This window comes from Arachis hypogaea, chromosome 17 (assembly GCF_003086295.3).
Source record: "Arachis hypogaea cultivar Tifrunner chromosome 17, arahy.Tifrunner.gnm2.J5K5, whole genome shotgun sequence".
In the NCBI taxonomy this organism is placed as follows: Eukaryota; Viridiplantae; Streptophyta; class Magnoliopsida; order Fabales; family Fabaceae; genus Arachis; species Arachis hypogaea.
This window is the reverse complement of record NC_092052.1, coordinates 39504036-39518038: the sequence shown is the minus strand read 5'-3', so window position 1 is coordinate 39518038 and position 14003 is coordinate 39504036. Positions and strand designations below refer to the sequence as shown.

Here is a 14003-nt window from a genome sequence, read left to right as displayed (position 1 = left end):
TAAATGCGCTGACTAGAGGCTCATCCAACCAGAACCAATACGCGTTCAGCCTTGCCAAGTGGTACAACCCAGCCCTCTCCAAATAGGGTATGATCCTATTACGTAACGGCATATTCTGTTGCCTGTGAACGCTATAAACACAACCGATTTGGCTGCATATTGTGACAAAAATAAAGAACACCTCATTAAATTCTAACAATGTTACTATGTAAATGTAAAATATATTAAAGTATTTTTATATAATAATAGGGATAAAAATAAATTAAAAAAATAATAAAATAGAAACAACTAAATAAAATTAGAAAAAAATAATATTATAAATAATATTCAAGTATTTTTTTATGATTATAAACGTTAAAATTAATCCTAAAGAAATAAATGACAAAAAATTCTAAATTAAATAAATAATACTAATAATATAAATACATGTAGAAAAATTTAAAACTTAATACATAAAAATATATTATATAAAAATACTTTAATTTAATTTAAATTTACATAATGACTATCACTGTACTGCTAAATTTTACTCTATACAATACATCTATTATAATAATATATGAATTTTTAAAATTTGTTTGGGCCAAGGCCGCTACTTGCCCCCACGCCAAATTCTACATTTCACTTTCCAATCTTTATTTTTAAACATATAACTTCAATCTTTACATTTATTTTTAAAATATAAATTTTAATTTTCAAAGCCTAAACTAAACTAAGGTCCTGTTTTTCCAATTAATCTATAAGTTCCTTAACACTAAATAAATAAATATACGGATATTAACCAAATGAAAGAGGATAAAGAAACTTATCTCTTCATTAATGCCGCCGGCTACGTGAGCAATGTCATTGAGCCGGTACAAGCGCCTTTCATCTGCCATGGTTCCACTTGTAGAGATTGCTCCAAAAAACTCAAATAAAACCCAACCTTTGGAAACTCTAACTTCTCTCTACTTTCTCTCTCTATCTCACTTACAATCCGTTACAGTCTCACGCGGTTTATATAATCAGCTAACTACTTTATAATCCGCTATAGGTATCGCGGATTACCTATACGTTTATCCCTTCATAAATCGCTACAGGGTGTAGCGATTTATGCTCTTAATGTTTCTCAACGTAAACCGCAACAGGATATAGGAGTTTACGTGTTATTGAGATCTGCGATAAAATATATCAATTTACATACAAATTGAAAAATTACAAATGCGTTGATAATTTATAAAGTTGTATTTGCATAAATTTTCTTTTAAATTATTTTATTTGCGTAAATTATCCTTTAAATAAAAGAATTTAACCGCTCCTTTTAAAATATCAATATATCATAGGCCTGAATAGAGTGAGCTAGACAAATAAGAATATTTGTAAGGTCCACGCGTGGGCCTAAATTTTAGTGATCCACTATAAGGAATCAGTTATTAATGCATAAATTTTGCATTCGAGCCTCGAGTGCTCACCCTTCATGCTAGTGTACACACACACGCACTCCGTCACTCTCTCACTCTTCTCTCTCTTCTCTCTCTCACGCTCTTCTCTCTCTCTCTCTCTCTCTCTCTCTCTCTCTAACATGCGATAAATTCGTAATGCAGCGCTTCAGACTGAGATAGTGGGATGAAACAACCTCCACATTCTGGTTTCTGGACAAACATGACCGAACACAACAACACTTATAATTTTACGGGTATCAATACTACCTATTCAGCTCCTTTTTCTCTTCATTTTTCTTCCTGGGGTTTACTTTTGTTTCTTTTTCAACATCAAGTTTTTTTTTCTTTTTTTTTTTTTTCTTTTTGGCTTTGCATTCTCTAGTATTCCCCTTTATTTGGTCGATGATGTTGTTCTGATCACAATGTAGGTTATCTGAATTTCTCTGTTTTCGTTGTTATATGCATTCTCGGTTTTCATTTTTCTGTGTTATCAGTAATTTATTATTATTATTAATTTTGCAGTGGTTTAATGCTTTGTTTTAGTTTGTTAGATTTTTACTTACCTGTTTCCGTCACACAAAAAAAAAAAATGAAAATTTTACTAAAAAGTAAGGGGGAGAAAGTTGTAATCAGAAAATTTTCTTGTTTTATATTTATCTGGAAAAGAATTATATGTGTGTGTGTCTGTGTGTGACACTTAATTGTGGTTAAATCCCTGTAAGTGGCTATGGTTATTGCAAGCATTATTGTATGGGTGTGGGCTTTATCTACAATCAAAGATTATATGTGACACTTCGAAACTTGTCATTCGAATTGTGAAACTGATAATGCAGCTGATATAGGGTTGTGGACAAAAATTTCACTCTTTTGTCCAACATTTTGTTAATAAGGTATTGTTTTTTGTGGTGTGGAAGAGTGCATGGTTCCTATTGTGTGAAATCTGGTCTTAAGTAATTTGGTCATGTGAGGAAATGCGTGTAGAAGCCAGCCCTAGTAAAAAAGTGTACTTCAGATTTCAAAAGATGGATAGTTGAATAGATAAGCGTAGGCATAACCGTGTGCAAGACTGAGAGTGAAATTATCAAATAAAAAACTTCAATCTAAATTGCTTGTCTTAGACATGATTTAGGATAGGACATAATGATCCCGTTTGATCCATACAAGCAATCCCTACTTAGTGGAGATCGGATTGGTTCTTATCATTGTCGTATGCTTATTGTGCTATGATGGCTGCTACTCTACTATGCTAGTATTGGAGGGTTGGTCTTATGGCACCTTTTCCACTTCTAAAGGAAAGAGATTATGAGTTTTATAACATGCTTGTAACGAGCAAAAGAGTGGGAATTAGGAAAGATAATAAGCTTGTTTAACTAGATGACTAGATTTACTCGAGTTTGCTCACAATGCATTGTTTATGAAGATTGAATTATATGAAATTGACCTAGAGATTAATTTAATGAGAATCTTATGTTTTATTAGGATAGCATTTAGTGAGGGGATTGGAACTTTAAACATCAATTGTTGCCATTGTTCTCTATTATCAAATTAAGGTTATTACGTAGTTGTATGGTCTTTTTCTTTTCTGGACTGCCTCTGCAGCACATACTTGTAAATATTGCCGATTTTGTCATATGCAGTCTTTATTTTTAACAAAAGTTGTTCTTAAGTCATGCATGTTGTTTATAGATATTCTCAGCACATGATGAATTGACTATATTGAGTGTTTAATTTGCTAGATGATAGCATTGGACATCATGAATTTATGTGCCAATTTCCTTTAGCCATGTTGAACTTCATTTATTTGCACTAAACAAAATTCAACTGACAATTCTGTTCATATTTCAATACAGGTTTTCTTCTTGACCCTGCAAAGTGCAGCACGCTGAATCTGCAAGAGAAACAAAAGCTAGTCCATGAGATTGCTCGCCAGTCAAAAGATGCTCCGAGTATGCTTCGATCCCTAACACGCAGGGAACTTCTGGAAATAATTTGTGCTGAATTAGGCAAAGAGAGGAAGTACACAGGATATACCAAAAATCAAATGATTGAGCATCTTCTTAAGATTATTTCGAAGAATTCCAAGTTGCATGTAATCCAAAATACTCCTGCCCATTCTCCGTCGAAAAGGAAAAAAGGACCTGCATCTCAAGATTTGGATCATGATTCTCCTGAGGATAGTAAAGACGAAATAGTGAAAGTCTTATTGTGTCAAAATGTTGCTTGTAAAGCTACTTTGAATCCAGAAGATTCTTTTTGCAAGAGATGTTCTTGCTGCATTTGTCATTGCTATGACGATAACAAGGACCCCAGTTTGTGGTTGACTTGCACCAATGAGGAATCATGTGGAATGTCATGCCATTTACGATGTGCTTTGAGTAATCAATTGTCTGGAATTTTGAAGAGCAGTTTTGGTGTAAAGTTAGAAGGAGCCTTCTTTTGTGTTTCCTGCGGAAAAATTAATGAATTAATGAGGTAAGTAGTCTTATGTTTCTTTATACACTATATATAAAAAATATCATACACTTATATCTCCATACATGCATAATCCCATTAGTTACTTCTCTTATGTCGACATGTTAACGAAAAAACTCATACACATAAGGTGTGTTACTGCAAGTGTCATATTGGTTGCTTTCAGATGTTTGAGGCTGCTTGTGCAGCATTTGCTTGGTAAAAAATCCTATTTAAATAGCTAATTGGAATTTTGCATGTGTGTGCCAACCATGACCAAGAAGTGTAGTCTGAACTCTGAAAATATCTGTGTGAATGTGAACAGTCATTAGAATGTGACATGTACGATGGGGCCAATCATAAAATAGTTATTGCTACATAGAGTAGACTGCTAGTTGGATATGAACTTATGGGACTGCTTGTTTTTGGTTTTTTTTTTTTTTTTTTTCCTTTTTACTTTCAATTGAAAAAGGGAAAAAAAATCACCTTATTTTCGGTCTTAACTAGAAGGAAATACTGGAAACAGGAAAATGAAAACGTGAATCAGGGTTTTCTTGTTCTACTTTCTCCTTCATGAAATTTGAAAATATAAAAACAAATTGAAAACGAAGTGGCATTACTAGATAAGGGTAGTCCCGTGGAAAGCTTTTCGCATTAACCAAGGTTTAGTTCAGGGATGACTGCACCCAAAGATTATAGTAATTAAGACTAAATAGGAAATAAAATTATAAACCAAATCAGCCTAAGATTTCATAGATCACTGAGCATGAATCAAGTTGCTAACCAAATATTAGCTCCTTTAGCAAAAATTATAATATATCAACATGCATTTTATCTACTGCTCACTCCCCCGGGTCAGTCCCATAAAAGGAAATGGAAGAATGATGAATAATCTACTCAGGAAACTCTTCATTAGGAGTGCCCTTTGACTAATTGAATGAACATTTGCATTTTGCAGCACATGGCGTAAACAGTTATTGGTTGCCAAAGAAGCTAGAAGAGTAGATATACTCACTTTGCGAATAACATTGGCTCACAGAATTCTTATTGGAACAGAAATATACAGTGAAATACAGAAGATTGTTGAAACTGCTCTCAAGTTATTGGATAATGAAGTGGGACCTCTGGATAATGTATGTGCAAGCATGACCCGCGGTATTGTGAGCAGACTCTATTGTGGTGCTGAGGTTCAGAAGTTGTGCTCCAATGCAATTGAATGTTTTGATTTGAAGTTTTCTAATCTCTTCCATAGTCATGTGGAGAAGAAAGACACACCAAGTAAGTTTTCTTTTTGAATTTTTCTTTAAAGGTTAGTTGATTGAACTTAAAATTGCAAGACAGAACCAGAAGGTATTTGATTTTCATTTTGATTACATTTAGGACTGTAAAGTCGAACTGGCCTTGGTAGCGTCATAGACGATACTATTGCAAATAGATACTTGTTTTTGAAGTTTCTGATCCAGAATTGCATTCATAAATATTTTATTTGAATTAGAGCACTTAACACTCACCAAAAGATTAACAAAGCTGCTATAAAAGTGAGAGGAATGGAATTTGGAGAAAGTAGAGAGGAACAAAAAATTTTACTTTCTTTCAATTAATGCTTATAGCTGATATAGGAATGTAAAGGGAAAACACCTTCTTAGATAGACTTAAATTTAGTCCTCAATTTTCATTTGCCCGAGAGGCACTACACCTGTATTTCATAGTGAGAAAATGCCATTGGTAGAAACAACGCTGATTTGGTTATGCATATTTTTTTCCTGTATTAATTAATTTCCTTTCTCAACTGACATGAACTGATGTGGGTACTTGTAACTTATTTTGGCAGCATGCTCCATACGTTTTGAAGAGTGTCTTCCTACATCCGTGGTTCTTGTTCTTGAATATGATGATAAACTTCTGAAGAACTTTCTAGGTTGCAGGCTTTGGCACCGAATGTCAACAACGGTGTACCCTGAACAACCCACCTTTATTGTTTTAAGGCCTGAGAAAAGATTCAAATTAGAAAATCTCCTTCCTTCAACTGAGTACTTCTGCAAGGCTTCTCTATTCAGCAGCATTGGGATTTTGGGTGCTGCTGAAGCTAAATGGGTAACACCTTGTGAGTCCGTGAATCCTCTTCCAAATGTTATTAGGTGTGGTGGTAACCATTTATCACAGTCACCTCAGAGATCCCCAGTGATAGGTATGCACAAATTTTCACAGAGAATGATCAAGACAAATGCTGAAAATCATCCAGTAGAATCTGCCAACTCTCACATCAGGGGCAGCTTTGAGGAGTTCCTAACTCGGACTCCCTCAGTCGTACCATTTTCACATAAAACTTCAGTTGCGGTTTCACCTCCAACGCCTTCTAAACCCAATGAAATGAGGCAACTCAGTGCTTTGTTGCCGAGGAACCGTTTGAAGGAACATGATTATGAGCATTCCGTCAGGGTAGTCAAATGGTTAGAACACCAAGGGCACATTGACGAACTCTTCAGAATAAGGTTTCTCACATGGTTCAGCCTCAAGGCTACGCAGCAGGAGAGAAGAGTGGTCAGTGCTTTTGTCGATGCACTGATCGACGAGCCTTCAAGCTTAGCAGACCAGCTCGTACACACTTTCTCGGACGTGATATGTTCCGAGCAGAAACCTTAGGGTGTGTTTTTGAGTTTTGATTTTGGAGGGGGAGGATCCTTCCTCCCCTCTCTTCCCCTCTAAAATTAAAACTCCCAAACACACCCTTCACGGGATGAGTTAAGGTCATATAGAACTTAGATTACAGTAATTATCTTTACTTTGTGGGAGTTGTAAAGGTTAGTTTCTTAGATGAAGTTTTTCAATTAATTTAGTTCATGGTCATTACCAAAAGTTTCCGTTATGGATTTATTGGTGGACATTATTGTTTGATACATGTTACATATCCCTTCCGAAAGTGCTCCAGCTCACGGTTTTGATAATTGAATGAGTAACAACGTAATTGTTCAGCTCAATGAATTATGAACAGTATTCAATATTCATAAACAGAATACACATTAAAAAAACAGCTGACGAGTAGCCAGGTATCATGCTAGTTTCCCTTTTACAATAATCTTTTAAAATATCATCATTATTCCCTTCTTTTAATTAATGATTCATGGTTTTTACCACTTGTGTTTTCAATTGCATTTTTCAGTATGATGTGAAGTATATCTAATATAAAAAACAACGACTAATTGTCTGCAGCTGGTAGAGCTTCCTTTCACCAATAAGAATGATGACCATCAGATACTTGTCATTTTCAATGCGACACTCAAATCTGCCACTTGGGAGATTGGATCTTCTAAATGTTTTTTTGTAATTATTAGTGTAAAGTGTGATATCTTATTATATACTTTTTGAACGAGACAAAAAAAATATGTATAAAAAGATGTTAAATGATAAAATAGTATACTTAACAAACACAATTGTAAAAAACAATTGAGAGGATCGACAGCAGACAGCAGTCACGTCGTTAACAAGCCCTCATCAATTTTGTATTATACTACAATCGTGTTGTAACTTTAATACTAAATGTGATTGTATTTTTATACCTCATTAGGTAAACACATCAATTTCCATACACTCGCATCAATTCCTCATTTTTCATTTATACCTTAGTCATACTCTTGAATTCATCTTCCGATGAATGATAAAATAAATAAATAAAAAACAAAAAAAAATGTAGTTTATTGTCAAAAGTATTCAGATATTGCGAATTGTGTCGAAAAGCTATAATGTTCAATTTCAGTTTAGTTTCGAATAAACCAACATTTTGATCTTTAAACAACTATTTTATTGATAGAACAATTTTCACTCAGAATAGATCCATCAAGTAAACTAATCTTTCAAGAATTTACTGTTATTCATTTAAAAACTATATTATTATCAAATTGATCTTTCTAAGAGAGAGTATAGTAATTTACTCCTTATATGAGATTATTTCTACGCTCGATAAAGTTGCAGTTTAGCTAAAGTTGCAGCTTCGGTCACTAGCAAATATTTCATCTCCAAATCATCCATAGGCTTGATAATTGGTATACAATAACAATGGTATCCAATTGTAGATCAACTATTAATTTAGTTTAATGTGAAAAAGTTCAGCACTTGCCAGCAACCATAGCACATTCCTAAGTTTAGCAAGATGCTTGGTGTATAGAACATGAATATATATAGCACATGAACACAAACAGCAATCCTTGGCACTTACTCCATGCAAAACCTTTTGAAGCTTTTTTCACTGACTGGACCCCGTTTCTTAGTAACAACATGACAGACCCTTCATAAAACCTCCCATGTGACCTCTGACATGCAACATCATTTGCCGGGTACACATCCTCCCCTGTGAAAATTTCACATATTTAACATGACAAAGTGCATTCCTGCCCTCATACACCATTTGCCATTGTAGTAATATGACAACGGGACCTTCGTGAACCTCCCAGCTGCCATCACACATTTTCTGCATTTCTGGCAGCTTCATTGAAAGCAGCAGCCAAGTACTCAGCAAGACTTGGCTCAGACCCGGTTTTGATAGCAGCGCCAGATGGTCCTTCCCTTTTATCACTTACTGAGTTCGAAATCCGAGGTTTTGAACTTCCTGGTGTATATGAAGAGATCGTCGTTGTCCTCCATATTACAGGGCTTAAAAGCTTCCATGGATCTTCAACCATGGACCTCTTATACGAATCTTCTGGGCCGGAAGCTCTGTCCTTGTTGGACCAGTGACCATGCGAAGTTTGTCCTTGTTCCCTGCAACGTCCTGAAGCATGGCTTTGGGTGTTATGCCAAATGCCCCTGCCTCTCCCTCGATTGGGAGTTGGACTATTCCTGTATCCTGGAGAAGGGTTCAAACTATGGCTCGGATGGGGAATTATGCCTTGTCCAGCAAAACATGATGGACCACCTGGTGGTTCGAATCTAGGATTAGGATAAGTACTACCACTTGCTGAACGGAATGGTAAGTTATAATGAGTATGGCCTCTTGGTTCACTCCAACCTGGGTTTCGATAGGGTGTTGGTGATGCTTGAGTGGCAAAGGCAGCCATATACAGATTTGTTGATCCTGTAATTGCAAAGAATGAGATTGTAACTCGAGAAAAGAAACAGTTAAATCTAGATGGTGATCATTCTGCACAGAAGAATCAGTAGGTAAGCTCATAATAATGATTTTAACAGTATAAATACAACAAATGATAAGAGCAATGCTGCAAATTTGAATTTAACAATTATATAATTAGAAATGACCAGACAAACTACTTATATACAAACAACAACAAAGCCTTGTCCCACTAAGTGGGGTCGGCTACATGAATCAAACGACGCCATTGTGCTCTGTCATGTATCATGTCTACAGAGAGACCGTTTACATGTAGGTCTCGTTTGACCACCTCATGGATGGTCTTCTTAGATCTTCCTCTACTTTTCGCCCTTTGTCCATCTTCCATCTCATCCACCCTCCTGACTGGATGTTCTATCGGTCTTCTTCTCACATGTCCAAACCACCTGAGACGCGATTCAACCATCTTTTCCACAATGGGTGCTACTCCAACTCTCTCCCTTATATCTTCATTCCTTATTTTATCCAATCGCGTATGACCACTCATCCATCTCAACATCTTCATCTCTGCCACACTCAGCTTATGTTCGTGCTCCCCTTTAGCCGCCCAACACTCCGTACCATACAGCATAGCCGGTCTTATAGCGGTGCGATAGAATTTACCTTTAAGTTTTAAAGGTACTTTTTTGTCGCATATAAAACCAGATGCACTCCGCCATTTTGACCAACCTGCTTGGATCCTATGATTTACATTCTGTTCAATCTCTCCATTATCCTGTATGATGCACCCAAGATACTTAAAACTTTTAACTTTTCGTAGGGTGTTTTTTCCAATCTTCACCTCTATATTGGGGTTTTCCCTTCTCAGACTGAACTTACATTCCATATATTCCGTCTTGCTACTTATATACATAAAAAAAAAATAATAAATCAATCTCTGAGAGGCTTAAACTTCCTTCACGGCTGAGTCATTATTTAGGTGCAATCATCGAGTTAAATTTAGATTGCAGGCAAATGCTGTAAGTAATGGTATATCAGTATATCCTACAAACAAATGTGCCTAACACCCTAATAATAAAGTAAGTTGGGTTATTTAATCTCTCTTCATATTTAACCCTGCATTAACACGGGATGCTTATGCACCGGACTGCCCTTTTTTATATTTAATTTATAGATCCCAAAAAGACCAACTTTCCTTGTTAGGGTGTCAGGCACATTTTTTTGTAGGATATCACATCTTTCTTGATGTAAATAACATTCTAAAGTAAGAACTATATGAATGTAAACTCTATTTTGATGAAAAGCTAATTCACTTAATTAAATGTTTAAAAAGGTATCATAACTTTTTATTAAAGAAAAAGGTGTCAGAAGGGATGAAATACATGTCATATAATAAACCCATTTGATCCATGTCATAAAGGTTCGAAGACCTAACACAACCCTCCTCTTTCCTCCAAACTTGGAACTGGCTATGCAACATAAGCAGAACTTGTGGATAGAATAACACCATAAAATGTGCAATTGCCGACTAGTTGCTCAATGTTAAAATGAAGGTTGGTTAAACACTTGAAATTATCTCTGGTTAATAGACGGAATACCATTTTAAGAAAACAGTCGTAGTCAGTCATACCATTACCTGGATCTTGTACTGCAGGAGACCTGGCAAAATTGGCCAGAGGAAAATAATCTGGTGCAGACTGCATACGGGGGTTGTTCATTCTGTTAGAAGAGAATGCATTCATTGGATCTGTATAAAAGTCAAATCTTGGTGCAGCGGATGATCTATCCTGTGAGCGACTAGTCGAAGAAGTTTCAATCAAGGGGTTTGAGAGATGACCTGGGATCCCAGAACCTTCAACACCACCAGAAACTTCAGCTTGATCAGCCTGCATGCGCATTTCTTTCAACCTTTTCTTTCTTTGCTCTGAATCCTCCATGTATCCTAAGAATGAAAAGAACCACAAAGCCACAAGTCAAAACATGGACAAGTATAATGATGTGTGGTCCTAAAATGCAAAAACTAAAATAAACAAACAAATTCTCATGGCTCATACACCTATTCTCGTTTATTTAATTTAACAAAGAAACTGAAGAGATACTGTTACGTTTTACAGGTAAGTAATAATCTTCTCACATTCTAGATGTTATTCAATACACCTTACCTATTTGAAAAGACCAATGCACCAATAAATAAAAACTGTGAGTAAATTTGAGTTGACAGTAAATTAAAAATAATCAGATATAAGGTCATCAATGGCAACTAATTAATTCTAACAACACTAAGAACACAGTTCCAAAAATTTCTATTAAAGTTGAATTTGAATTTAAATGACCACAAAAATGCTCAAATTGAAAGCTACCCCATTTGAACAACAAAGTGAGAAAATATGTTTCAAATGTGCCAAAAATTGTATAAGATAAAAGCTGCAATCTACTTGTATTTATTTTCTTTATGGATCAACTTAATATATACATGCACACATACATTTAGAAAGGGATCGTCAATTCTGAGGGTGAGGCGGATTGAAACTTGGAAGGCTAAAAGGCTTAGTATATGGCTATATGGTGTATAGGAATTGTATAGTGTAAAACAAATTGGGCAGTCTAGTACTGTGCATTTTTTTATCCAAACCAATTCCCTTGGGTACAAATGAATGTTTCACTCTAAGCTCAAACTTGGTACTCAGCCCTTCTATCAAGATTCCAGAATTAATCCATGTAAATTACCCATTGCTGTTTATAGGTCTGTTTAATTGAAAGTGAACGATATGGTATCCAAATCAAGGACATAAAGTGATTGGCCAAGAATTATATAAACAATACTGACACATTTCATCAAACATCTGGTGAGCAAAAACATTCTCAACAGTTAGCACAACACTGCTACCAGCTCAAACAACTAAACCAAATAAGCTAACAGAAGCAAAATAACTGTAAAGATTACAGACAAAAAAATTGTAATTGCCATATGCAACCATTTAACCACAAATTCAGCACAATCATCATTTAGCAAGAATTAAATTGATATAATCAAACGGAATTGGGACCTCGCAGCAGCAGCAATTAAATCATTCAAGAGATAAGGGCAAAACAACAAAATGGGGCAGAAAAAAAAAAGACAACCTAGAAGAAGGTGGAAATTAGGGCAGAACCGGATAGCACAGGGCAGAAGAGCAGCAGGCAGAATCGAAGGCGGCAAAAGGCGAGTCGTGGTCCTAGTGGTGTAAGTTAGGGGTGTTCATGGACCGAGTGAAGATGGAAGCGGCGATGGAGTTCGCGGCGGCGAAGACAGCAGACGCTGGTGGTGCTGGGTGAGCAGCGAGAAGCAGATAGAAGATGATGGTAGAGGCTGGGTGGGTGAGGCGGTGAGCACTGAGAAACCAAACAAGAAGGGTGAAATGGTTGGGGATTGGAGGAAGAGAGAGCGAGAGAGCGAGAGAGGGGAAAGGCGTACCCTAGATTAGAACATGGCTAATCGGAACCGACTACTAGATCGGTCCAGTTCAAAAAATTCAAAAAATTTCAAAAAATTCGGTCAATCATCAGCTAATCAGCAAGGTTGCGAAAACCAGACCAATCAATAAACCGGTAAAATTACTGGTTTAATGGTTTGAACTCCAGAGTTCAACCGATTTAATTAAATATTAAATAAAATTATTAAAAAATTTATATATAATTTTGAATAAATTCAATAATTTTTACCTTAATAAAATTCAAAATTTCACAATTTTATACCATAAATTATTCATAATTTAATATTAGAAGTTCACAAATGACTTCAAACATCGAAGTTTATAACAAAAAACAACCAAAACGCAAATAATAACAAACACATAATGTTCTATCACAAGAAACATTAACAAACAAGTTTTCAACTAATAAAGGTATCTTATCAAAAATCATAATTATTATTTATTTGTTATTTCTGATGTATGTAATGATTGATGTTGCAATAAAAGGTAAATCGAATCAAAGCACGAAACAACATATGCAAAGAAAAGAAACAATGACAAGGAAAAAGAAAAAGACACCAAATGGTGAAATTGAGTAATAGAAACAGGTCTGTGTTGGAGATGAAAGGGAAATACCACAAAACATGAATAAGTGAATGAAATGAACTAGAATACAAACGGACAACAACACCAACAACAAATTTGGACAGCTAAAACACCAAAATTAAGAATAATTAAGGTTCAACACAATGGCCTCAGAAGCCATATCTCCCCCCAAACCAAATCACTATTCAACACAAAGAAAATCAGAAATAACAAATAAATGATAAATCAGCAGACAATAATCTCAGAAAATCCAATTAATCAAGTGCTAAATGCCTAAACATTAAACCAGCAAGCAGACACCGAGGAGATGGCTATTCAGTGCTTACCGATTAACACAGAGAAGGCGAGGTCGGCGAGGAGGAACGCGAGCGATGGAGGACGCGACACCGGCGAATAGCCGAACAGAGAAGGCGAGGTCGGCGATTACAGAGACGCGGTGGGGCGGTGGGGCTCAGTGCTCAAAACTGTCATTGCGGTGGCTTCTATGGTTCACTTTCAGTCTTCAGAGAAGAGAGGAGAGGAGATGGGTGTACCGTTTACGCTTACGGGGAGGATAACATGAAAGGTGAGCAACGGCGACGACAGAGGACGCGACATCGGCGAACACACAGAAGGGGAGCTCGGCGATGTGCGACACGGTGGGGGCTGTGGTGGCGGCGGGATGCGGTGGCAGCGGGATGTTGGTGGCTTCTATGGATCTCAAAGAAGAGAAGAGAGATGAGTTTGGGAAGAAGATGGGTTACGGGGATTGATTTAGGGAATTAAGGTTCAGTAACTTCAGTTTTGCTTTTGCCGTTTTTCCCCTTTTTTTTTTAAACAAAACGGAGTCGTTTGGGAGATTTATTGTCGAACCAAACCCGCCAAAAAATCGAATGGTTCTGTCAGTTTACCGGTTAACTGTCGGTTCAATCGGTTCTGTGACCGATTTTTTGTCAGGCAGTTTATAGACTTATCCGAACCGACTAGGTAATCGATTTCCGGTTAACCTGGTTGAACTGGTCGGTCCGATTC

At 36.2% G+C, this 14003-nt stretch overlaps 2 protein-coding genes across 7 annotated transcripts; one reads left to right on the top strand and one right to left on the bottom strand.

The window, feature by feature from the left end:
- The first annotated feature begins 1430 nt into the window (after nt 1-1430).
- Nucleotides 1431-6857, top strand: LOC112766563 (VIN3-like protein 2). Its single transcript, XM_025812460.3, has 4 exons — nt 1431-1675; nt 3272-3893; nt 4831-5150; nt 5704-6857. The coding sequence occupies exons 1-4, from the start codon at nt 1606-1608 to the stop codon at nt 6513-6515; spliced, it is 1824 nt and encodes a 607-aa protein (XP_025668245.1). The 5' UTR covers nt 1431-1605; the 3' UTR covers nt 6516-6857.
- A 1020-nt stretch (nt 6858-7877) lies between these two features.
- On the bottom strand, nt 7878-13796 carry LOC112764747 (protein SICKLE). Of its 6 annotated transcripts, none has more exons than XM_072222776.1 (3): nt 13319-13796; nt 10571-10876; nt 7878-8940 (listed from the first exon to the last, which is right to left on the bottom strand). In XM_072222776.1, the coding sequence occupies exons 2-3, from the start codon at nt 10869-10871 to the stop codon at nt 8327-8329; spliced, it is 915 nt and encodes a 304-aa protein (XP_072078877.1). In that variant the 5' UTR covers nt 10872-10876; nt 13319-13796; the 3' UTR covers nt 7878-8326. The 6 variants fall into 6 exon arrangements, with proteins under 6 accessions (XP_072078877.1, XP_025666295.1, XP_025666297.1 ...); XM_025810510.3 differs by having other exon boundaries at nt 10565-10876; nt 13319-13765; XM_025810512.3 differs by having other exon boundaries at nt 12058-13717.
- Nucleotides 13797-14003: the final 207 nt, after the last annotated feature.